Source organism: Artibeus jamaicensis, unplaced genomic scaffold (genome assembly GCF_021234435.1).
Source record: "Artibeus jamaicensis isolate MK-2021 breed Jamaican fruit bat unplaced genomic scaffold, CSHL_Jam_final contig_511, whole genome shotgun sequence".
Taxonomy (NCBI): domain Eukaryota; kingdom Metazoa; phylum Chordata; class Mammalia; order Chiroptera; family Phyllostomidae; genus Artibeus; species Artibeus jamaicensis.
In genome coordinates, this window is record NW_026521866.1 from 4,456,723 (window position 1) to 4,481,578 (window position 24,856).

At 36.2% G+C, this 24,856-nt stretch overlaps 1 protein-coding gene across 9 annotated transcripts in view; it reads left to right on the forward strand.

Moving 5' to 3' along the window:
- CEP192 (centrosomal protein 192) overlaps positions 1-24,623 on the forward strand; it is a 152,933-nt gene extending 128,310 nt beyond the window's left edge. For 7 of the 9 annotated variants that reach the window (XM_053668827.1, XM_053668826.1, XM_053668825.1 and 4 more), the window contains 11 exons: positions 2,912-3,087; positions 3,718-3,841; positions 5,378-5,483; positions 5,907-6,108; positions 8,437-8,516; positions 9,656-9,751; positions 13,857-13,976; positions 14,406-14,527; positions 16,500-16,629; positions 17,054-17,112; positions 22,837-24,623. In XM_053668827.1, the coding sequence (XP_053524802.1) occupies positions 2,912-3,087; positions 3,718-3,841; positions 5,378-5,483; positions 5,907-6,108; positions 8,437-8,516; positions 9,656-9,751; positions 13,857-13,976; positions 14,406-14,527; positions 16,500-16,629; positions 17,054-17,112; positions 22,837-22,975 (1,354 nt within the window). In that variant the 3' untranslated portion in view covers positions 22,976-24,623. Of the gene's footprint in view, positions 1-252; positions 365-2,911; positions 3,088-3,717; positions 3,842-5,377; positions 5,484-5,906; positions 6,109-8,436; positions 8,517-9,655; positions 9,752-13,856; positions 13,977-14,405; positions 14,528-16,499; positions 16,630-17,053; positions 17,113-22,836 lie in introns of those variants that run through there. The other 2 variants (XM_037127307.2, XM_053668832.1) reach the window with 2 other exon arrangements.
- The last annotated feature ends 233 nt before the right edge of the window (positions 24,624-24,856 follow it).

The window sequence follows — 24,856 nt, forward strand, 5'->3', positions numbered from 1 at the left end:
TTTTTGCAATATTAATTCTCCACTCTGGCTCAAACTTAATGCAAGTTGTGCATGTGATATATCACTAACAGAGAAGGTAGAGTGATATTGATCATGAAAGTTTGCTATATTTTGATAAAGTAATAAATCTCAGATTTTTAACCATGAATAATGTTAGACAGACCAGGAATATAACATTAAAATGTTCTGTAGATAAGGACATTAGTGTGTTTGCTAGGAGATGTCATTAACAAGATGATATCTGTATCACAGGTGGCAAACACGAGCTCCACTGGCCGAATCTTGCCCTCCACCTTGTTTTATCCGGCCTGGCACCTTGTTTCTACCCTGAGGCAGCACCGAGCTTTCGCTTAACCGTTAAGGAGTAATTACATTTATACAGTCCTAAAATTACATTTGACCCTTTGGAGGCAACCTCGAGGCTGATGTGGCTCCCAGTGAAAATGAGTTTGACATCCCTGATCGGATTTCACCAAGTCGGTTTTTTTTTTCCCCCCTGGGCATTCCCTGGTAAAATGGAGAAAATAGTTTGTAGACCAGCCGATAGCCCTTTTCTTAACAATGACCTTGATGTTTTTGTAGAGCACAGGCCATTTGCTTTGTAAAATATTCCTCAGTTTGCAGATTTTGAACACCACAGAAATGATGTTGTGCTTTCTCAGTGCATTGTCTCAGGTGGTAAACAATGCTGATTTTGTCCCATTAGTAGAAATATTTGTATCATTTAGTTAAAATAGTGCCTGCCAGGTTTCCTCTGCTGTAAAGTTAGTTAACATCTTGTAGAGAGAGACTTGGAGATGATAAATTATGTTGCTCCTCATCAAACTTTTAAAGCACCAGGTGATGATTGTTGCCTGAATCATATTGTTATTATTAGTATCTTGTTTACCAAATGATGATTTTCTAATTTTATTTTCCTGCATTTGTTAGTTATCTTTCCATTATGAGAAAGAGGTTTACTTTTCCCTCTTTTATGTATTCCCTCACTTACATTAAGACAGACTCATAAGTTTGGTATTAATTCTTTACTGTCATTATTTGGTCTCTTTTGGCTCCTTGATTCTTGTAGTGTGTCCACATCATTCTTTGAGCCCTTCCTTATTTAGTGGCACTACAGGATATTCTAGGCTCATCTTATAATTAACCTTGTCCAAGCTCCAGGATAGCTAGGAATTCTCTTAGAAGTCCTGGTTCTTTTTAGTAGAGAGTAACATTGAAGCCAAGATATGGCTAGTAGGTGTGCTGTTGCTTTTCAGATGCCATTACTTCTAGGCCTCCTTAGTAGACAGAGCTAGGAAATAAATGCATTCATATATAAATCCACATGTATCCATATCTGTCTGTAAATATGTTAAAACTCTGAGTTTATTTACACTGACACTTCCAGTTCTAATCTAGCATAATACAGTGTATTCTTTTTTTTTTCTCTTTCCCTAATTGTCCATTTTTCTGTAATACTGTGAATCCTGGCCTGATTTTCTCAATGTATTTACATTTTACTCAATCTTGCTGTTCTTAACCAATCTTCTCATCACATGGCCTATCTCCCTGGGCCCAGTGTTGCCAATTCATACTGCCTGAGAGTTCCCAGTGCCTGCAAGTGCCAGTGTCACCAACTAACCTCATTCCTGACTCACCAGCACCCACTTATATCACCCTAGTGCCTAGTGTCAGCCAGCTTGTTTTTTTCCCTATACTTGTAATGTTAATTTTCTTATAAGATAGTCAATCAAAGAAGGAATTAAAGATAGTTACATATATTTAAAAATATCTTGAAAATTCTTAGTGCGAGGAATTGGTTCTTAGGAAGTTAAAAGGCCAAGAATAAATTTTTTATTTTTTAAAAATTATTTTTGACACTGAAGACCAGGAAGCAGCATGTTTTTTAAAAAGTGCCAATGATGCAGTAAGATCAGGAATACTGTTAATATCAAAATTCAAGAAGGAGAGAATGACAACAGTAAGGGCTTCTGTAGCTGTAATGCTTCATATACTGAAAATTTTAGGAGACAGAAGCCCTGTGGCTGGACTCTTAGCTGCCATTGCATGTTTGAGTCTCTATGCTGCCAAGTTACTTACTTACTCAGATGGTTGCTGTAGAAATAATTATACTACAGAACTTTGAGGCTGCAAAGCAGATGGATGTTAAAGTAGAAATGCTGTGATCTTTATGTTTTTGTTCTAATATCCTCAAGATTAAAAAAGAGATAAAAGTTTAAAAAGTTATTTCTGACTTTTGGCAGGTGCTTCCATTATTTCCCTGGGGCAGTAGAAGTCTGCTTTGAAAAAGGAATGGGTGAGAGGGCAGTGGTAAAAGTGGAGAGAGGGATGTCTCTTTGCTGAGTGTCAACTTAAAGATGTTCCACTGTAGGGTAGGAGAATTTGGACTCTGCACAGTTGAACTTCAGTTAAGTCATGTGCTCTCATGATTACAAAATTTATTTGAACTACAGTTTTGTATAATCTAAGGCTTATTTGAAAATGCTATTTCAATACTTAATTAAGAACTTTTTAAACTTATTAGCATTGTTTACTGTGGTATTTTTCCCAGTAAAGACTTTTTTACCCAGAAGACTTTTCTTATTTTAGTTATTTTGGTGTTAGCAACATGAAACCAGTTATAAGTACATTAAGAGCTTCGTTTTCAAACAAAAAAATTCTTAATACTGAGTAATTTTCTAGTAAATTCTTATAAGATACCTCAGGTGGTATGCAGAAATTAAGGCAAGAAAGAAATTAAATCATTGAATATTCTTATAAAGATTATTATTATTATATTTGACCTATAGTGTACTTTATTTTTTATACATTAAGAATATACAATATGAAGGGTTTTTAGTCACTGAAAAATACACAGTATGTTAATGCACTTTTATATCACTTTTATTTTTTTCTTTCTCTTTTCCTATAGCGAATTTGACAGTCTTGGGAAACATGATGGCAATGTTTCTTTGGATGTTTTACCAGTTAAAGGTCCTCAAAGTTCTCCACTTTCTCAAGTTGTTCACCCACCTCAAGATAAATCATCCTCTGAGGAAATGTGGACCGTTCAACCAGAACACTTGATTTTGGTAGCTCCTTCTACTTGTAAGTATGTCAGCGATGACATGACAGGAATGCACTCCAAAACCCAGAGCTGTACTTATTTTGTACCCATGACTCATCTAGGAATATATATATGGACTTTATGCACCTATGTCCAGTGGCTTTCATAGGTCCTCCTCTCATCTGCTAGAGACCTAACAAACTTGACCGCAGCATTGTTCTGACACAAGGCCATGGTCCTCAGTCCAAGTTCCCAGTTTCCTGTACAGCAGAGCCACTTATGATCCATTGTCCCTTCATACCACCACATCCTCTGTGCAAAGAACTCATTTGGCACTTGGTTTCTTTTACCCTTAACATCTGTATAGTTGGTTCACAGTAGGAGTAAGTCTGGTATGTGCCTAAGATAAGACCAGGTGGTAACAGTTTCCAGATTTCCTTTTTTTCTCTCCCTTGTTCAGTATTTGAACTTTGTTCCATGTCTTTATAGTTTCTAAGAGTAAACAGGTGGTCTTGTTTTACCAGAGATTAGAAATTCCAAGTAATTGGGCAATTGAGAAAGCAAGAAAATCTGGTTTACTAGTGTACTTATTTAGGATTTTTACTCTTTATTAACTTTATCTTTTTCACTAATGCTAAATGTAAGTAACTTTTATTTATCTGATGTCATAGGTGAACTGGCAAAAACTGGACGTTTCCAGATTCTAAATAATTCTGTTAGGTTATTGAAATTTGAGCTGTACTGGCCAGCACATTGCCTTACAGTAACACCACAATATGGATTTATTCAGCCTGAGTAAGTATGACTTCTCTTTCCTCTGAGTTTGTTATTCAGGTGCTGGCATGGTGACTTTTTAAGGATGAAATGATATGCCATTTTAAATTATTCAGTAAAACTTTGCCATGTGCTGACTGTACAGTGGACCATGTCTGGTTCCATGGTACTTACAGTACGTTTAAGACTCAATGCTGCTTAGAGGAGTAAAGTCCATGTCTATAGCCAGATATCATATATAGCCTGTAAGGGTCAAGAAAGATTTGTGAGGTGGGAAAGTGTTCCTGCAGTAAAAGACATTAGAATGTTTTCTTACATTATTACTCTGACTACAAAACTACAGTGCAAGGGTTATCATTGTGCCTGTGATGAGGGGTGGTGGTCTCTAAAACCTCAAGAATTCTGCCTTTTATTACCTTGCATTGGGTTCACTTACTCTGCTGGTTTGGTCTAAAACACATTTTATAGACAAAGCTTCCTGACTTAGTATTTCTGAGCCATAAGCCCAGCCTGCCTTTTTTTTTTTTTGGCAAAGAAGATTCTAAGAAGGAAGTTTTAGGGGACCTAATGTTGATATTCTTCTGCCCTCTATATGCAGCTTAATTATTGATAGGAGGTAAAACCAAAGCTCTGCAGCTTTTTAGAAACTATATGGGTTGGCACAGAATATTCACATCTGAAAGTTGCTTCATATTTAGGAATAGCAACATTATTGGCAAAACAAGAACATGAAATTTATTTACTTCTGCAAAATGTTGGAGTATGCATTTTAGGAGTTTACTCAACTAAGACCTGAGGTAAGGTATGGTTAGGGACACTCCAGAGAAACATTCCTAGGACCAAAGTTATCAATTAAACATTTGCTAATTAATGGTTGAAAATTTAGGAATGTCATGGGACAGGTTGTTCACAAAAAACTTTTCCCATTGTCCCATGTGTTTAGCTATTAGCACTTGGAAATAATCTTTCTCTTTTTATGACATGTGTACCGAAATAGCTTTTGTGACTGGGGATTATTTTAAGTTGCAAATCTTAACTACATTGCTGGTATTTAAAAGTCGTCTTTGACATCTCATAGCTCTTGAAGAGAACAGTGAACACAGAAAGTGTAGCAACTGGGAAAAAAAGAAACAATCTTTTTTTTCATTCCTTTTTTGGTCTTCTCCCTATTCTTCCACTTTTCTTCCACTTTCCTTCCAACCTATCATGTTTTCTTTGTACTATGTTAGCTTTATTTTTTATTAAGCGTCTCAGAGCTTTTGTGGTATCGGTCTTTTGCACTAGAAATTTTAATTTCAGATTGCTTTTTAAATGCTGTTTCTATGGTGTGGTCTGTTTTCACAGGAGTTTTCCTTTAGATTTATTGGTTCATGCTACTTCTTGTTAGCCACTGATTTGAAGTTGATATAAAATGTGTATGAGATCTCAACTCCATTATCTGTTCTTTCTGAGCAATAAGGAAATAGTTGGTTATTGATAGGACAGTATAACTCTTATACTATTACTCTTAAAGTTTAGGATATTCTTGTTTTACATTATTAAATTCTTTGTTTTAAGGAGTAAGCTACAAATTCTTGTGAGTCCTAATTCCTCCTTATCCACAAAACATTCAGTGTTCCCATGGAGCGGTTTGATCTATATACACTGTGACAATGGACAGAAGGTACTTTTTAAAGATTTTTTGATCAACATTTCTCTTACATCTTAAGTGTTGTAAAACTAACTAGCATTTACATTGTAGAAATCAAATGAAAGTGTCTGCTCTTTCAGCTCAACTAGACTTATTTAAATAGAGCATTTCGTAGAGATTTTCCATTAGTGATCTGAATGATCTCCCAGGTAGAGGCAGGAATGGAGAGTGGGGCCTAGGAGCCATTATTAATTTGCAAAATTTGCTTTGAAGAAAGGGGAGCTTGGGGACAAGGGATAAAGTCAGAGAGTTACTTTGAGTTCTGAATGAACTTAATTTCTAAATTCATCAGTGTTTTCATTATATTACTCATTTCTACCATGACTTAAAAATAGAAATTGTTTCTTTAAAAACGATAGCTATATTTGTCTCATCCCTTTATTCTGCTCATTTTAGAAAATAGTTAAAGTTCAAATTCGAGAAGAATTGACTCAAGAACTTTTCAATCGCTTGGCCTCCAGCTCATTTGGAATTCCTTCAGTAACTGAGCCTTTAATTAGTCATCTGGTAAAACCAATGACAAAACCACCTTCTACAAAAGTTGAGATAAGAAATAAGACTGTAACTTTTCCTACAACAGAACCTGGTGAAACTTCAGGTACAGTATGAGAAGATTATTTAATTCAAATGTTTACTGACATATTGAGTGTAATATTCTTTTCTTATGTTGGTGATAGGTATAAAATATGTATCCCCTTCAGGACAATATCAAGTGGTTATTGGCAAACATTTCAATGATGAGTGGATTTGGGGGAGCTTAAAAATAGTAAATTTTAAATCTAGGCATTTAACAAATTTATGTATTCCAGGAGTCTTAAACATTTTGTTTGGTCACAACCATCCTTTCCCAACTCTCACCATATTTTTGACTAGCTAGTTAGTAGCTGAAGAAGAGAGGAAAGTGGGTAGAGCCTGGTTCTGTCAATGATGTGACTTGAAGAGTTAGCATGTATGCATGTCTTATTCCCCCCATTCCCTCCCCACCCCCCAGTTCAGTCTAAAGGACTAGGATTGTAGGTGGGATCTGCTGGAAAGAATTTGAAACCACCTATCATTTGGCTGTCTAGCTTCTGGCCTCTTTCTTGATTTTGTTTTTCACTCAAGCTTAGTTTCCTACTTTCATAGTCGTTTCTTAGATTTGGTCATCACCAATAGCTGTACTGTTATTTTCACTCTCAGTTTCAAGCCTATTACTTTCTGACCAACACCCTCCTCTCTTTTCAGCTTACTCTAGGAATTACAGCAGTTCTCTGACCTTATTCAGATATTCAGGCTACTGACCCCACTACCCTTTCATTCTCTATCAACTCCACTTACATCCCACTTCTCTAATAACCCTCCTTGAATTTTGTGGTATATCTTTATACTTACTGCTTTATGTTTCATTTAACTGCCTTGTGCCCCTCTCCTTCTACATTTCTGTCTGGCAAAATCTCAACTCTTGTTAGAACCAGTTGTCTACCTCCTTCCTCCATGTCCCCATCTTAGCAGCAGAACATTGGTGGAGAAAACTATAGCCATGCTGACTGATTCTTGAGCTCAGCTCTCAGATCAACACTAGGATGTCTCCCAGTACTCCTTAGTGTGTCCTTTACCCATCTCTAACATTTAACAGCTCCTTTCTTAAAGCTCCTACTCCCCCATTCTCCCCTATTCTCCCCTATTCCTGCTCTCTTTTCAACTCTTGACTTAGCCTCACACGTCATTGAAAATAGAAGCCCTTAGGCTAAACAAAAAAGCCTTCTGTTTCCATCACAGATGACCTCTTCTGCTTCGAATCCAGGCCATCTATTTTCGCCTTCTCCGGGACTTCTAAGCTCTTTCTCCCTCCTGTGTCATCAGTTTTTCTCTGTTTGCTCATTAGTACATTTCCATTAGTACACAATACACTCTACTTTCACCTACTTAAGAAATGCCCTCCTTGGCTTGGCTGCAGCCGTCTGCTACCTCAGCACCCCTTTCTAGTGACATAATTATGCTCCCTACTTTCTCTTCTTTAGACTGTTTAGATGCTTCCACTACCGTACCCTGAAACAACCCCTATCCCGGTCTAAAAAGCTCCACTTTGCCAAATCTGCAGTCTCTTTTACATGTCCTTGTTGATTTGACCTCTCACCACTGTCGACTACTCCTTCCTCCTTGGCATACTTCCTCAGTATATCTCTGGTTTTCCCCTCCCTGCTTTTTGTACTCTGTTCAGGTTCTGCTGACTCCTTCCTGAACCCGTGTCTTCCTGGACCCCTTTCTTTTCTCTCGTACCTTTGCCCTAGATGTACACACTGGTACCTGCTCAGTTTCTGCATGTGAGCATCTCACAAAAATAAAACTCTTGTTTTACATCCACGAAACCTGCTTCTTCTTCAGCTTCACCCGTCTGTCAGTAAAAGACATCACTGTCTGACCATTTTGTTGAGCTAAATTTCTGGATGTTGCTTTTTCCCCCTTCCTCCTCTTATCCAGTCTGTTAGCTAGTCCTTTGCAGTTTGTCTTCAGAATAAGCCCCATATCTGCCCACTATTTTTTCTCCCATTGCCACGATTCAAATGTGATGTAGGCTATCTCATGCATCATCCCTCAACTGAAATACTGCAGTGACGTCTTACAAGGGCTCCTTCTTTTACTCCGACCCTCTTGCAGTCTCTTTTCTCTACAGCAGCCAGTCATTTCTTTAAAATGTAAGTCACCCTTTTGTTCCCTTGCTTAAAATCAAGCCTTTCAGTAGCTTTGCATTGCACTTGGATTAAATCCAAAATAAGATCCTGTCAAAGGTAATTTTGTTGTCAGAAAATACTATAGTTCTTGTTGGACTCCTCCAGGGATCTAATGATTGTATTTTTTTCTTTATGATGAAGTAATCACATTATCACAGTAATCTGCTTATTTACTTATTTTCCAAGAATTTGAGTTGTTACACATGTTTTTTTAGAAAATTTTCTGGAGCTTGAAAATCATGGTAACACAGAAGTGAAGTGGTATCTGTCATCTTTAGCTCCACCTTATGTCAAGGTCAGTAATAATTGCTGCAACTGTACTTGTCTTAATGTTTAAACCTTAGGTAGGGTATTTTAAAAATTGAATTATGAGTATAGGTTGAGATTATTGGCTTTTTGTTTTACTAATTTATTTACTTGATTTTCTCTAGAGGCCAGGCTAATACCTGCCAAATCTTTTTCACAAGGTGGTTTTGAGAGTCAACTTAGAGGATATGTGTGAAAATAGATAGTTGTTCCATTTAATGCTATCTCCTACAGCCCTGATTTTTATCTAGTGAAATAACTTCATTTTGAAAAATATATAAAAATATTATTATCGAATAGAATATTGGTGTGTGCATGTGCATGCTCATTTTCCTCTTCCATGTTCTGAGTACTAGTAATATGTTTTCCACCAGTGGAAGCTAGTGCAGGAGACAGAATTGAATGTTCTTTGCCACTAAGTGTAGCCTACTGTGTACCAGAAGTAGTATCTGCCAATGGGCACTGCTTAAATTGAGTGTGTTGTCATGTGTGTTTAGAACACTGTGGCCTTTTTTACATATATTTTGTGTGATGGTAACAGTTTTGAGCCATAATATTTTTATAAAGACATTATTTATTTTTAGAGAGGGGAAGGGAGAGGGGAAGAGAAATATCAATGTGTTTGCCACTTGAGCACCCCCTACTGGAGACCCAGCCTGCAACCCAGGCATGTGCCCTGACCTGGGAATCAAACTGACAACCCTTTGGTTCAGCGCTCAATTCACTAAGCCGCACCAGCCAGGGCTGAGCCATATTTTTTAAAAAGTGTGTAAAAGATAATGTATCGACTGAAAAGAAATAAACTAGTATTGCATATAATGTTGAAATATACATTCAGCAAAATCTTCAGGGTCGTTGTGGAAAAGGCAGTTTTTTGACATTATGAACAGCATTCTAAAGATCACTATAGCCAGAGAGGAGTGGCTGATGCAGGGAGCAGAGTCAGTGTGAGGCCTTGTGTGAGCCGAGTCTAATAGCACTTTAGAGCTTCCACTCAAGAGTAGGCATTGAGTTCTCCTTGTCTACTGCACAGTGGGTTTGCATGTCCTCGATAACCATAAAGGTAGTAGTGTCACTCAGAATTATTCTACTTACTTTCATTCTTTTGTTTAAATGGTTACTTTTTAGGGAGTTGATGAAAGTGGAGATGTTTTTCGAGCTACCTATGCAGCATTCAGATGTTCTCCTATTTCTGGTATAATGGAAAGCCATGGAATCCAAAAGGTGAGTTTTAACATTGTTTTTATAGCCATCTGGTATTGATTGGATGAGTGTCTCATTTGTTTACACCAGAGCGGTTTGCTTCCCTTGGACCAGTGCTCCTCACAGCCCGGCTGCTACAGGAGAAGAGGCCCAGCACAAGTCAGTGGGTTGCTTTCTGCAGCAGAAAGTCTTGGTCTCTAAATAGCAAAACAAAATACCATGCTTAGTGATATGATTGATTTACATTCTGATATAAGCATTTCATATGGCTGCAGGCTGCTAGTACTTTGAACACACTTCAAGTAGTGCTAATCTAGACAGTAGTTCTGTGGTGATAGTTGCACAATTCTGGAGGTATACTAAAAAGTAGTTGAAATGGGTGGATTGTATGGTATGTGAATTATATTTTAGTTAAGATATAAAGAAAAATGAGGGTGTAGGACTAGATTGTCTACCAGGAATTTCTTTTCACATAATGCTTAACATAGAAATGTAACCTCTGTGATTTTTGTTGTGTTCATACTGCACATCTTGACCTGAAGCAGTGCTTACCCTCTTGTCAAACCACATTTGTCCAATGAATTCCAGGTCTGATTTTTTAATTTAAGGAGGGTGCAGGCAGCAAGACACATCATTCTGGAGCCATTTAGGGAAATATTACCAAATAGTACAATTATTGAGGCATATTATAGTGTTCCAGAAGAAGGGAAATATTAAGTTATACAACCTAATTCTTAAAAATATATACAATAATCTTTTGAAACATTAGCCAGTTTGATGTGGGATTAAATAAGCTAATGATGTTCTCATTTCATTTCTGCTGTGTGACATGCAGTAATACTAGGTTTTTTCTCTTTATTTTTTGGTGTTGGAAAGAGGTATAAGTGGAATTTGTCTAATGCATGGTACTGCCCCTAGTAGTTCTTAATAATTTGTATATTTTCACCATTTAGGACATGGTTCTTCTGTAGTCTTCTCAGTGTCCATATCATCTTATAACAGTTTAGCACCCTAATCTTGATGATCTCATCTCCCTGATCTGTATTCCGCCTTTGTCTCTATGCTTTCAGGCTTGCTGCTGGCTGCATTGTTTCTTATGTTCTATAGTGACAGAAATTAGGTCACTTAAGTGTTTTAAATTAAGTCCAGACTCAAACACTGATTATCACCCTAACTGGTAGTCAGTATTTTTTTAATTTTTATTTTATCGATTATGCCATTACAGTTGTTCTATTCCCCCCTTTTCATTACCCTCCACCCTGCGCCCCCCACCTCTACCATTCCCCCTCCTTTAGTTTATGACCATGTGTCTCAAGTTCTTCGGATTCTATATTTCCCATACTATTCTTGCCCTCCCCCTATATATTTTCTACCTACCATCTATGCTACTTATTTTCTGTACCTTCTCCCCCCTTCTCCTTCTCCCACTGCCTTGTTGCTAACCCTCCATGTGACCTCCATTTCTATGGTTCTACTCCTGATCTAGCTGTCCTTTTAGTTTGCTTTTGTTTTAGGTGTGGTTGTTAATAACTGTGAGTTTGCTGTCCTTTCACTGTCCATATTTTTTATCTTCTTTTTCTTAGGTAAGTCCCTTTAACATTTCATATAATAAGGGCTTGGTGATAATGAACTCCTTGAATTTGATCTTATCTGAGAAGCACTTTATCTGTCCTTCCATTCTAAATGAAAGTTTTGCTGGATAGAGCAATCTTGGTTGTAGGTCTTTGGATTTCATGACTTGGAATACCTCTTTCCAGCCCCTTCTTGCCTGGAAGGTCTCTTTTGAGAAGTCAGATGGGAACTTCTTTGTAAGTAACTGTCTCTTTTGTCTTGCTGCTTCTAGGATTCTCTCCTTCATTTTAATCTTGGCTAATGTAATTATGATGTGCCTTGGTGTGGTCTTTCTTGGGTCCAACTTCTTTGGGACTCTCTGAGCTTCCTGGATTTCCTGGAAGTCTATTTCCTTTGCCAGATTGGGGAAATTCTCCTTTATTATTTGTTCAAATAAGTTTTCCACTGGTGGCTGTTCCTTTCCCCCTTCTGGTACCCCTATAATTCGGAAGATGTCCTGGAGGTTCCTAAGTCTCTCCTCATTTTTTTTGAATTCTTGCTTCTTCATATTTTCCTGTTTGGTCATTTTTTCCTTCCTTCTGGTTCACTCCCTTGATTTGAGTCCCAGTTTCCTTTCCATTACTATTGGTTTCCTGTGCAATTCCCTTCATTTCAATTAGTTTAGCTTTCATATGTTCCTCTAATTTGTGACTAAAATCAACCAGTTCTGTGAACATCCTGATCACCAGTGTTTTGAACTGTGCATCTGAAATTTTGGCTATTTCTTTGTCGCTTAGAATTATGGGCTCCGGGGCTTTGAGATCTTCTTGAGCCATTTTTGGTCTGTTTGAGCCCTTTAAGTATGAGGAGCAGAACCTTAGGGGCTGGGCAGGGCCTCCAGGGCGGGGTCACTGGGTTGTGATGCTGTATGTGGGGGCAGGGTGAGAGCCGGGGAAATGGCAGCCCTCTCTTTTGCCTTCGGTGGCTGGGACCCACTTGGTCCCGTCGAACTGCCCACTCCCTCACTGGTCTGTCTGTGCAAGAATGTTCCAGCACAGTCAACCCACCACCCTGCACCCTCGCTGGGTCCACCAGTCGCTCACTGGGTTGGCCCTTTGCAGCCCACACCTGGGATCTGCGCACCTGTGTCTGTCTGACCGAGTTTTACTGTGCAATCCCGCTCCGCTAGCTGCTGGTTTTGCCCCTCTTACAGGTCAGGCTGAAACATTTGTTGTTATCGGACTTCCGAAAAGTTCAATTTTCTGTGTTCTGGTTGTGTTTTCTGTTGCTAGAATTTTGTTGTCTCTAAACTTGGTTGTGTGAAAAAGCACGGCATCTCTACCTATGCCTCCATCTTGGCGGAAGTGGGGTAGTCAGTATTTTTAACACTGACTTTGATAAAGTTCATTCTTAACTCTGGTAAACTTTATGAAATACTCTTTTTAAGTATTGCAACTTTCTCATTATTGAGCTTTTTACAGGTTGTGTACATACAGTTCATATATATAACTTTGAACTGTATGGTCAGGGTAACTGGTTCTGACTGATGTTCTCAAGTTAATCATAAGAAAAGCCGCTAATATGTACCATAGTGGTACTTGTCTACCTCCTGTTATGTACCTATGTTTCCTTCACATTTTAAATTCTTTCAGTCCTTTCCAATTAGTGGCTCTGTGCTAGGCGTTAGTCCTTTACTGCTTGGCCAGCAGAGGGCTCTATAAGCATTGCAGTGAAAGACTGGATTGTGTGTCTGGAGTTGAACCTTCCTCATTTAGATCTTGTACTTGAGAGCTCTAGAATTTTTTTCTCTTTCAAAGGTGTTTATTGATTATATACAAAATAAAGAAAACCTTACATACCACAACATACACCATGTGCAGCAGTAAGGCACAGGGCAGAGTAGGTGCCAAGGCCAGCTGCCACAGGGAGGCCTCTTATCTACACCTCCAACCCCTACTGCCTGGGCACAACCCAGGGTACCCATCCTCTCTCCCCCTGGCTTCAGCCTTAGGTAGGATGGCCAGGTGTGATCAACTGTGCTTGGATACACTGGGCAGCCCTTGTCCTGTTTCCCTAATATGCTAGGGGAAGGCTTTTTGTACCCATTTCTCTTGGGTTAAAGGGTTTGAGACTAGGAGATTAAGAGCATGGGAAGAAGGGAGGGGCTGGGACACAAGGTTGAGGGCAGGGTTGCTCCTCATAGTTCATTGGGAACACCCATGTACTAATGCTGCTGTTGCAGAATAGGGTGGGAATGTATGTAACTGGCCCAATAGGTACAGCACTCACCTAGGACACACATAGAATTTTTGATAACTTTTTAAATTAAAAAATGTATATTCTTAGGAATATTTTACATAAATCCTTAAAGAAAGATATATTTTGGATCTGGCATAGTAACATCTTTAGATTAACCACTAAAAATAAATTGCTCAAATTCTTTTTTAATTAGTGACAAAACTAACCAATGTAAAAATATTTTAATTTTTTATACCAACATTTTAAGTTGGTAATCTAACTGCATGTCTGTAAGTTTCAGTATCTAAACTTCTCTACTGGATGTGTTGTTTTGAAGGTCTCCATCACATTTTTGCCCAGAGATAAAGGAGATTATGCCCAGTTTTGGGATGTTGAATGTCATTCCCTTAAAGAGCCTCACAGGAAACATACCTTGAGATTTCAGCTCTCTGGACAGGTGAGTATTACACTAAATTTATATATATTATTGTATGTGCATATTAAAAACTAAATGAAACTGAATGCAAAATTGGCCTGAAAATGCAGAATATTTTTCTGGTATTATTCTAATTTTATTAATTATGCCGTATACCCCTATCTTAATTTTCTCATTTATTTTTATTGATTGGTATGTTAGAGGTCTGGGTTTGTCTTTATAAAATATATGTTTGACTTGATACTCTGTGTGTGTGTGTTGTGTGTGTGTGTATCTGAGAAACTGTGAACAGTGAAAATTATAGGGCTTGTGATTTATGGAATTTAAAAATTTTAAGTCTTATTTTAAAAATTGTGAAGGATATATAGTAGAATTCAAAATGTTTTAGTTGTTCATATATTTTCCTAGAATATTTATTTCTCCTCCACTGTATAATTTCTTTTTATATAGAGTATCAAAGCAGAAAATGAGCCTGAAAATTTATGCATTTCTACAAATACTCTTATTAAAATAGACAGTTTAGTAAAGTCCCGAAGACAAGCCATATCAGAAGCTTCTGCTGTCATACCTGGGTATGTTGTTTTGGCATTCTTATAAATTTTTTTCTCAGTACTTTGTTGAGGTACAATTACATTTCGTAAAATGTTCCCTGTCCTTACCTAGGAGTTTACATGTGTTACTAGTACTTGAATTAAGATACTGTTTTTCTTCCCTTGGAAAGTTCTTTATGTCCCTTTGTAGTCAGTCCTAACCCTCACCCCAAGGTTTGTTCTGTTCTAATCTATTACCATAGGTTATATATGCACTCTTTCTAGCAGGCTTCTTTCACTTAACATACTTCCCAAAATTTACATTCCCAAAATTTTTAAAAAATTTCATGAAAATAGGTTCTTCAAAACTTTTAAGAATGTATGTTTTATACCAGTAGCTTACACAACTTTAATGATAATATTCAAGAATTTTACCTAATGAAAATGTTTCTAATAATTCTTAAATAACTAATGTTTACATCTGAGCCAGTTCTGGAGGAAGGTGCTTGTAAGAATATGTTAAATACCTAGTGAATTAAATATTAATGTGTGGTCATTTATTTCTAATAGGAGTAAATATGCACTTTGTAAGAAATGGAATCCTTTAAAGAATAGAATATGTGTTTTTATCTCACTCTATGCTATTTTCTCATCTGCTCAACTCACGCTTACTGAGTGCTCTCTGCATTCTGGGTAGTAGAGATAAGACAATGAGCAAAACTGCCCCAGCTATTGCCTCCACAGACTTCCCTCTGGAAGAGGAGCCACATCACAAATAATCACACTAATAGGGTTGATTACAACCTTCAAAAAGTACTGAAAGAAAACAAATGGGAAACATGGGGAAATATATCTGGGAAGAACCTCCCTAAAATGGGACCTTTAAGTTGAGAATGAATGAAAATGACCTAGGTGAAGAGAAATGTGTAAACAACCAGGGTAGTGGGGATTGTTGGAGCTCAAGGAACTAAAAGCAGCCCACAGGCCTACAGCACAGAGGAGAGAGAGTGGTATGAGGTAAGGTTGGAGAGGGAAGTGGGTAGAGTGCAGGTCATGTAGGGTCTCATGTCAGGTTTTTATCTAAAAGGCCTCTAGAAACCATTGAGTGGCATGATCAGATGCTAGTATTTACAGAAAAATCCTTCTGGCTGTAGTATGAACTGATTAGAAGGAGGCAAGAGTACATACTATGAAACAAATCAGAGGGTATTTTTAAGCAGTCTACAATAAGAGAGAGTCAAGAAAGGTGATGAAAAATAGACACTTTTAAAGTATATAGGAAGGAGATTTGAAGGACTCAGTGATGGATTGGGTAAAGGGGCTCATTGAGAAAGAAATGGTTCAAGGTTAACTCCCAGATACCATTCCTCTAGACAGGAAATACAAATGGAAGATAATGATTGAGAAGAAAGGTGACAAGTTTATTCTGTTTGTGGAGCCTTAAGGAGATAATTGTGAGGTGGTTGGATATGTTAGCCAGAAGCTCAATCTAAGTTGAAAAACAAATCTGGAGGTCACATAGGTGTGAGGTCACTGGATCACCTGAGATGGGATTGTCTAAGGAAAGTGTCATGTGAGCAAGTAGAGATGTCCAAGGCCAAGCTTTGTGGGACAGAAGCATGACAGGTGTGAGGGAGTAGACGTGAGACTGATGAGTGGCCAGAGAAAACCAGTGGACTGTGCTGTGAGGAGCCAGTGAAATAGACTAAGATGAAAGGACCGCCTTTTGGTTTGAGGTGAGTGGAGAACCAGACTTTAGTAAAAAAGAGGGTCCATGGTTGTGCCGCTGCTGTCTTACATAGCAGACAACCCAGCAAGCACCTCTGTAAGAGTGTTCCTGCTGTCAACATTTTACCTTTGCATGACTTAGTTAAATAGCCATTACAAAAGTATTTTTTAATTGAGTTGTAGGGGAAAACACAAATTTAAAGCACTACTTCCTAATTTGATGTATCTAAATTGTTTAAATTACATTTGGGTTTTAAATAGATGACTTTTAAACCTTTTTTCAAAGCAGACAGCTTGATTTGACCCACCGTGGAGTTTATGCCCCAGAAGATGTGTATTGGTTTTTACCGACTAGAGTTGGGGAATCAAGGACATTAAAAGTCAATTTGCGAAATAATTCTTTTATTACACACTTGGTAAGTTATAAATATTACTATGAGTTTTAGAAAAGTAAATGTATTCAACTATTTGATAAATAGTTTCCTGGTAATTAGAAGCTTATGTTAATATTTAAAGTGCTTTAATATATTTGAAATGAAATTAATGGAAAGTCATGACACTTTATCTGAAAATCAAAAGCATGTAGCACTTGTTTTCTTTCATATTTTTCATTTTTTAACTTTTTCTCTTTGTTCTGTAACATCAGACCAACATATTTCTGGATAACATTTACTCTAGTCAAAGTTAGAGTAAATACATATTAAAATTTACTTTTATCTGTTTTTATGAGTATTTATTTTCTTACCCAATTTTGTGGATATACCTAAATCTATAAATGTAAATGTATGTTCAAATATCTCACTTGCATAATTTCATTAAGTGCTTCATATTAAATTGCAGCTGAAGTTTTTAAGTCCCAGAGAGCCTTTCTACGTCAAACATTCAAAATATTCTTTGAGGTGAGTTTATCATAAATTAAAATGTTCTCATGCTAATGCAGAAATTTGTTTTCAGGATATCAGAATATATCACTTGGGAGTTAGGACTTGTGAGGTCTTCCTCTGTTGCATCTCCTCATCTTTACAACCAATACCATAAAGCAGTAAACACGTAGGACTTCTTAAATAGGAAAAGAGATAAGGAGACTGCAGGGATAACATTTCGTGACTGACCACTAGTGTCTTTACAGTGCAGCAATTCAAACTTCACACAATGTTTTGCACTTAACATATGATTCCTGTTACCCAATATTGTGTCAGCCACAAAAATACATAGAATTTTAATTATCTTGTGATTAACTATAGAATAATTTCTTCTTGAAATATTATTTTTACTATGCTGAGAATCAGGGATTTAGATTTTCACTAATTTGGACAAAAATTAGTTTTTCCAGATTAGTTGGGAAAACTTTCATTGTGGTATTTTTCAGTTCTTATTCCTCAAAAACCTTGTATGTTATTCTAAATCAGGGCTTCATTTCCTGTGTCCTTGCTAATTTTCTTTTTCCATATGATGTATGTTTAAGTTGAAACCTCAAACTCATTTGTCCCTGTTAGTTAAGTTTTATTGGACTTCATACTAAAGAGTAATTTTATCTTTAATTAAACCATTTAATTATTATAAGATCTTTCCCTTTTAGCGTTATGAGACTATGCCAAAAACATGTTACATTCTGTGAAAATTCAGACCACTCAGCAAAGATTCTAGGACCATCTTTATGGAGTTACTTAGACCAGCAGTGCTATTCTGTAGGAGCTTACACATATATCTAGATACCGAAAAGGGAGAGGCCTATTCTCTCCACCTCTTACCTTTTCATTCTTTTCCTCTTTTACACCACCCTTTCCCCATCCTGGTACTATGTAACATGTTATTTATGTACTTGGGAGTTGAGCACTTTCTTTGCCTTCCAAGGAGGCTGACCTAGAGGCAAACTGCAACTTCAACAATCTAGAAATTATCATAGACTTAATCTAAGTCTGAGTTTCCTAACAGGTAAAATGGAGCTGATAATGCTTCTGGTAACAGGTAATAGTTATGAGTACATAGAAGATGTGCGTTAGTGCCAGGTCATAGGAAGCACTCAATGGTATCCTCAGCATTATTAATAAAGCCTTTCTTTTTAAGTGGGCCCTACTGGCAGGATCCACAAGACTAACTTCAGAGATTTTTTCTTTCAATGCTTTCCTATTTAATTCCTTCAATAAGTACATAAAAGAGAAAGGCCTAAATTTTTAAAAACTACTACACCCAAGTTTTCCATCTCTGCTCTCCCAGAAGTTTGTTGACCCCTCCAGTTAATGAAGGTTTGTTTGCCTTAATTGGTCTGAGACGAGTGATATACTAATGTATTAAAATAGGTCAGTACTGTTAAATACGTAGTGGCATAACTGCAGAAGCAGTTAGTTTATTTAAAAATAACTGTAATAAAATAATAAAAGATTAAATAAAATGTTTTTAATAACATAAAAATAGATTATTTAAATTACCAATTGTAACTTTTTATAACCAAGTACAAATAGATGCTAAATAAATGATCTATCTGAACAGTTATTATCTGAATTTTAACTTTATCATAACTTCATTATTCTGCTTCCCTTTTATTCTCTGCCTGATTTACATTCCCAATATTAACCAGCTTTGGGTGGAATACTTGTATGTAAACTAGCATGCACCTGGCAGAACTTCCTGGAAGGGCTTCAGATTTTTCTCTCAGGGAGCTCTTACATTAAAAAATATATATTTTTTTAAAATTAAGCTACTTTAAAAGGTTCCAAAAAATCTTGCAGTTCTTTGTCTTTTTATTCCCCTGAACAGCCTAGTACAATTTAAAAAAAAAAAAAACAGAAGATAAGCATTTAGCTCATCTATAGTTTTGATAAGGAATCATTTAAAAATAAGTGTTGAATTGTTTAGCTTTATGTCACTATTCCCTATATTATGGTAGTCAAAACTTGCCTGGAGTTAAGATTTATTTTCTAGCTTTAATCACTGCATACATAGTGGTTTCAAATTCTCTGTTGGTATTATATTTTTTGTGTATTATGATTCACAGATTTTTTTAAATTCTATTTCAGCTGAAATTTATAAGCCAAATTAGTTATCTTCTTGGCCCTTTACAGAAAAAGAAACTAAACCTGTTCCATTATAAGTGTTCCAGGCAGCAGTCTATTTCCAATATGGAGTATAGGAAAAGATGAATTGAATGAAAAGGGATATAAGGGGAAATTGGGAGTGGCATCCTTTTGCAGTGTACAGCAGTTGTCACTGAGGTATTATAATTTTGACATTACCCAAAATCAAGTATAATTTTGGCAATGAAAATGTCAAATTACTCTCATATTAATTTTTTTGTCATCTATATTTTCTAACAAACTAGTAATGATATATTTTTCTGGATTTAATAGTTGTCTTAATAGCAACAGCAACAGCTACCACTGGTCTTCCTCCTCCTTTTCCTGTTCATCCTGACTTCAGTATTGCAGATGTGATGAAAAATTTTAATGAGAAATTCAGTTTTTATAAATGAGATGGCATTTTGCTTAGCTTCAATTTGTTTTCTGAAAACCAATTTTGAAATATAAAATGTATTCATTGCTCGCCATTTAAAAGTAGACAGTTTTATAGCATTGAACTTGTTGACTTATCATTCCAGTGCTAGAAAATTGTAAAATGTCATAAATAAAAACACTGCTTTTCTATGCGGCCTAGATTATGTTAATAGCATCTAAAAAAAACTTTAGAAACATGAGAAAATATTTTAATTCCTGCAAAACTGGAGCAGTTTACATAAGCTAGCATTTAAAATAGCATCATCACAAGATATATTTTCTCTGCTTTATACTTTTTGAACCTGTCACTTAAAAATATTTTTAAATTTTTATGTTTTGAAGATAAACTTAAATAAGATAATTTTGTACTTTATTCGTTTATTAGTGGCAGCTACTTACTGTTCTGAGCATGATGAGTTTTCAGAAACTTTTCATACATATTAACTGTCATTTGGACCTTAGGATAAATATGTAATGTTACAAATTCCAGCAGCAACTCTCATAGCAGCAACTCAGTATAAATTTGATAAGAATGAGAAAATCTTGTGTATAAAGCACTAACTCTATGATCTATTTAACCAAATGGAGTGAACTGACTTAGGAGATGTGAACTGATTTAGGAGATTTAAACTGACTTAGGAAATGTAAACATAAATAGGCAGGAGTTTTTCTTTATAAGTTACAGAGGTCTTGCCTAATGCAGAGCTAGATGAGCATGAATGTATATAGGGATGTGTAACCCACTTAATAATAGATTATAAAGAAGAAAAGTGAAAACATTAAGTTTCTTGTAAAGGTTTTTTTTTTCTGGATTCTAGGTGATCATCCCCTTCACATGTCTTTTTAAAAAGAGTTTATTCATGTTCCCACTTAGACCTAAAAAGCATCCTTCTGCTAACCTATTTTATTCAAGTCTAATCTCTGGTGAGGAGTCAAATTAATGCATTTCCCCTCTTCTGTGCCCAGGCCTCCATGTACATGGTGTATTGCAGGTCCTGGCCAGCTGCAGCCTCTGAACTGACAGACCCTGCCATGTCATTTGAAAGGGACGGGCAGTTCTCACAAAGTCACAGCCAGGGAACAACACTATCATGATCTGTCATTACTTATCAACTATGCACAGGAACCAAGCAATTTGTTACTTTTAAAAAATTTCTTTGATGATGATAGTATTTTGACTATGCTAATGTGCTAGCTTTTCCTACAAAAAGCGATCCTTAAAAAAAAAGATTTTATTTATTTATTTTTAGAGAGGGGGAAAGGAGGAAGAAAGAGAGGGTGAAAAACATCATTGTGTGGTTGCCTCTCATACACCCCCTACTGGGGACCTGGTCTGCAACCCAGGCATATGCCCTGACTGGGAATCAAACCAGTGACCCTTTGTTTTGCAGGCCAGTATTCAATGTACTGAGCTATACCAGCCAGAACTCCTTTTAAATTAAATAAGGAAAATTATGATTTATACAATTTGTAGGTTCTGATAAGCTCTTTATATGTAGATGGGACATGTACCTGAACCAAGTGGTTTAGCATACACTTCCATGACTGCCTCTCTGCTTTCCTAATGTGTTTTTACTTTTGTGTGCCTTTACTGTAAAATTAGTCATTTGCTAACAAAAGGTTTTAAACTAGACCTCTCCATTGTATTCAGGATACTTTACTATTACCTTTTCTGTTGTGTGTGTGTGTATAGAAAGAGAAGAGAGATTAATGCAGTTTTTAATAATAGTACAAGATGACATTTTTTAAAAATGTAACTCTTATTGGTAGTTTTCTATAGCTATATTGCACTTCATGGTTCTTTTTCTGAATTGCACTGAATTCAAAGGATGTATGAATCTAAAGCAGATGATATATGTTTATCATAATGTTTTAAAAACACTTCCTTACTTGAATATAGAACTGTATTCCATATTGAAATTTGTTAATGATGGGATCTTTCAGAAATTTATTTTGGTAATTCAAAATTATTTTTAATAATTCATAAATTATAAATCCTCTAAAGTTGGCAAATAGTACATTATTCTGAGTATTAAAATGCTAATATGAAAGAGAAAATTGTAGTTTGCCAATGCCATGGACTGTGTATCATTTTTTAAAAAACAAACAGCTTTGACATGAGAACATAAGGTATTAATGCATTTGGAGAAAATAAGGTATTAATGCATTTGGAGAAAATTTGGAGACTTTAAGTACAGACAGACAGATATAGGTATATAGAGATATGTAGAGATATATAGATATATATGATTTTTTTGTCTGTGTTAATCAGTTATATTCAGGAAAATTGCTTTGAAATACTTAAATTATTTCCTTAATTCTAGCCATTGGAAACAAAAGCATAATATTAGTTCTGGTTGCTGAACTTTAAAACGTGTAGGTCTAAGGTGAGACTAAGGGGATAGATAAAGTTCCTCCCTGCTGAGGGAATTCTAAAAGCTGTACATTTTCACTGAAAAACAATTAAGACTGAGTGTAGTTAACATCACATAGGCTATGCTAAAGTATATGTAGTCTCATTCTCCATGAAAATAAGTGTATTTTTAAGGCTCTTGGGACCTGATTTTATGAACAGAAACAAACCTGCCAACATACTACTTTTAAACATAGGGCACTCATTATCTGCCTTGATATCATCTGAAAATAAGTTTTCAAGGAGATTTTTGATAAATGGTTCATGTGAGCTTTGGAGCAAAAAATATATATAGTCTGGTTACTGATGGGCATGTGACAAGTCAATTTATATTCTCCCCAGTTGAAGATTGGGATATGTAAAGTGTTCTTGTTTCCTTTGTTAGGTAGACAGACACCTGCCTTTGCAGATGGAATATAAAGTTCCATATACAAATAGGTCAGAACTCTGATTTCCTCTGTGCTGTTTTTATTGGTTAGCCAGGAATACATATAGAGTACTTCTGAATCAGATTTTAAATTTTTCTCTCCTTTTGCAAGTTTTGCATTAAATAATAATGTTAAAGAAATGAGAAATAAATTTAGATTGACTATAACTGGACTAGGTTCCTACATCAAAAAACCTACTGAGCTCTCTGCCAGCTTTTGTGCTTAACTGTGGCAGGTGATTTGTTTGTTGCCATATCATCAGGCTGCTGACACTTTCCTTTCTCTTTACAGAGCCCAGCATTACATCAACATGCCAGTGCAGTTCAAACCAAAGTTGGTGGGCACATTTGAAGCTTCACTTGTTATTCAAACAGACGAAGGCAAGAGTATAGCTATTCGACTAATTGGTGAAGCTCTTGAAAAAAATTAACTCTAATACATTTTGTCTAAAGTAAATGGTATAAGTTATATTTTGGTAACTTCATTTTTCTACACTACAATTTTATTCTTGTATATATTTTATATAATAAATATGTAAGCAGTAGGTATTTTTTTGTTGTTTTGAGAAGTTAATACTAAAGACCTGACTAAAATATCATGTATGTAGCCTACATTATTGTGCTTAATTTTTACAGGGGAAAACAAAAGAGTTTTATTTTTGCATTGATTATGATATTATGAGTAAATATGCTATACCGTTTAATGTGGTATATCCAGAAATAAAGTTAATTATCACTGAACTTGTTTTTTTATATGATATCATACAAAAATGAAAGTATAGCTTTATTGTAATTACTTCCAAGCTCTTGAATCTGTTTTGTGATTTTTCTCTTCCAGTACATAGTTTCCTCTCCTCTAATAAATTCCTTCTCTATTCCTTCTGTCCTTTAGTTGATTGTCCAAAGTAGAAAGGAAAGGTTACTTTTTTTTATGATTCACAATTCAATCATTTCTTTTAAAGATTTTATTTATCTTCAGAGGGGAAGGGAAGAAGAGAGAGAGAGAGAAATATCAATGCGTGGTTGCTTCTTGTGCATCCCCTGCTGGGAATTGGCCTGCAACCCAAGCATGTGCCCTGATTGGGAATCGAACCGCAATCTTTTGGTTCACAGGCCCACACTCAATCCACTGAGCTACACTAGCCAGGGCGAAATGTTACTTTTTAAAATTTTTTTCTCTATAGTAGGAAAACTCTTTATATGCAAATACATTGGAGAGGTTAATGTATTCTAAGATAGCATTTATTGTAAGTAAAGCCAGAGGAGATAACTGCTCCATAATCTGGCATAGACAGGCACTCTGCAGGCACCAGTGCAATCAGGATAGCAAAGCTTTTCTGTTGTGACATCTTGCACTGTGACAAGTTGTGAGATAGAGAAGGTGATGTGGTTACCTGGTTTTAATAATCATGTTTCTCCTATCCAGGAGGAACATGATTATTAACTGCTTTCCAACCTTACTAGTAAGTCTCCTGATAAAGATTTCTGAACCTCAGCTAATATCCTTCCTTTTGGTGCAACAAAATCCCAGATTGTGAACATTTGTGTGGTGGAGTGGGGTTGATCACCCCACCACACAAATATTCACAAATGGCTTATATATTGGTGGAGCAGAAAGACTACGTACGGATTATATAAAAACCTGCCTTAGATGACCTAAAAGCAGTAGTAATTTAGAACCAATGATTGTGAGCTGAAGACAGAAAAACAGATCCCTTCTTTTTTCTTGCACTTTTTTTTTCTTTTTTTTTAAATTGTTGTTCTAGTATAGCTTCCCAACTATTTCCCTTTTTGTTCTTCCCTGCTCTCCCCTATTTCCACAATCAACCTCTACCCTGTTGTTCATGTCCATGGATCATTTATACTTGTTTGTTGATTAGACCCTTCCCCATCTTCCCCCCAACTTCATTTTTCTCTTGCTTGGAAACCCAATTTGTGAAAACAATTTTTACAAGTTAAACAGTTGTTGGTTTCACTGATATTAACCTACTCCAAATCTAGATGTTTTATATCAATTCTGAGAGGCCTTCATGTTTGTGCATTTATTTGATAATAGTCATACTCAAAATTAAAACAGGTACTGCTTTTTAAAAATGCGATGTTCCCATTTCTGTGTAACCATCATTTTGCCTTTTAGATGATGTTCAGGAGGTCACAAAAGAGGAGGGTTAAACCTGTGGTGGTTGATGTGGCAGGAGGAGAAACTCCCAGCCTCACAGGAGAGTTTATTGGAAACACATACAGAGTCCTAGAATGTAAACAAACCCACCCACCCACCTGGGAATCAGCACTAGAAGGGCCCAATTTGATTG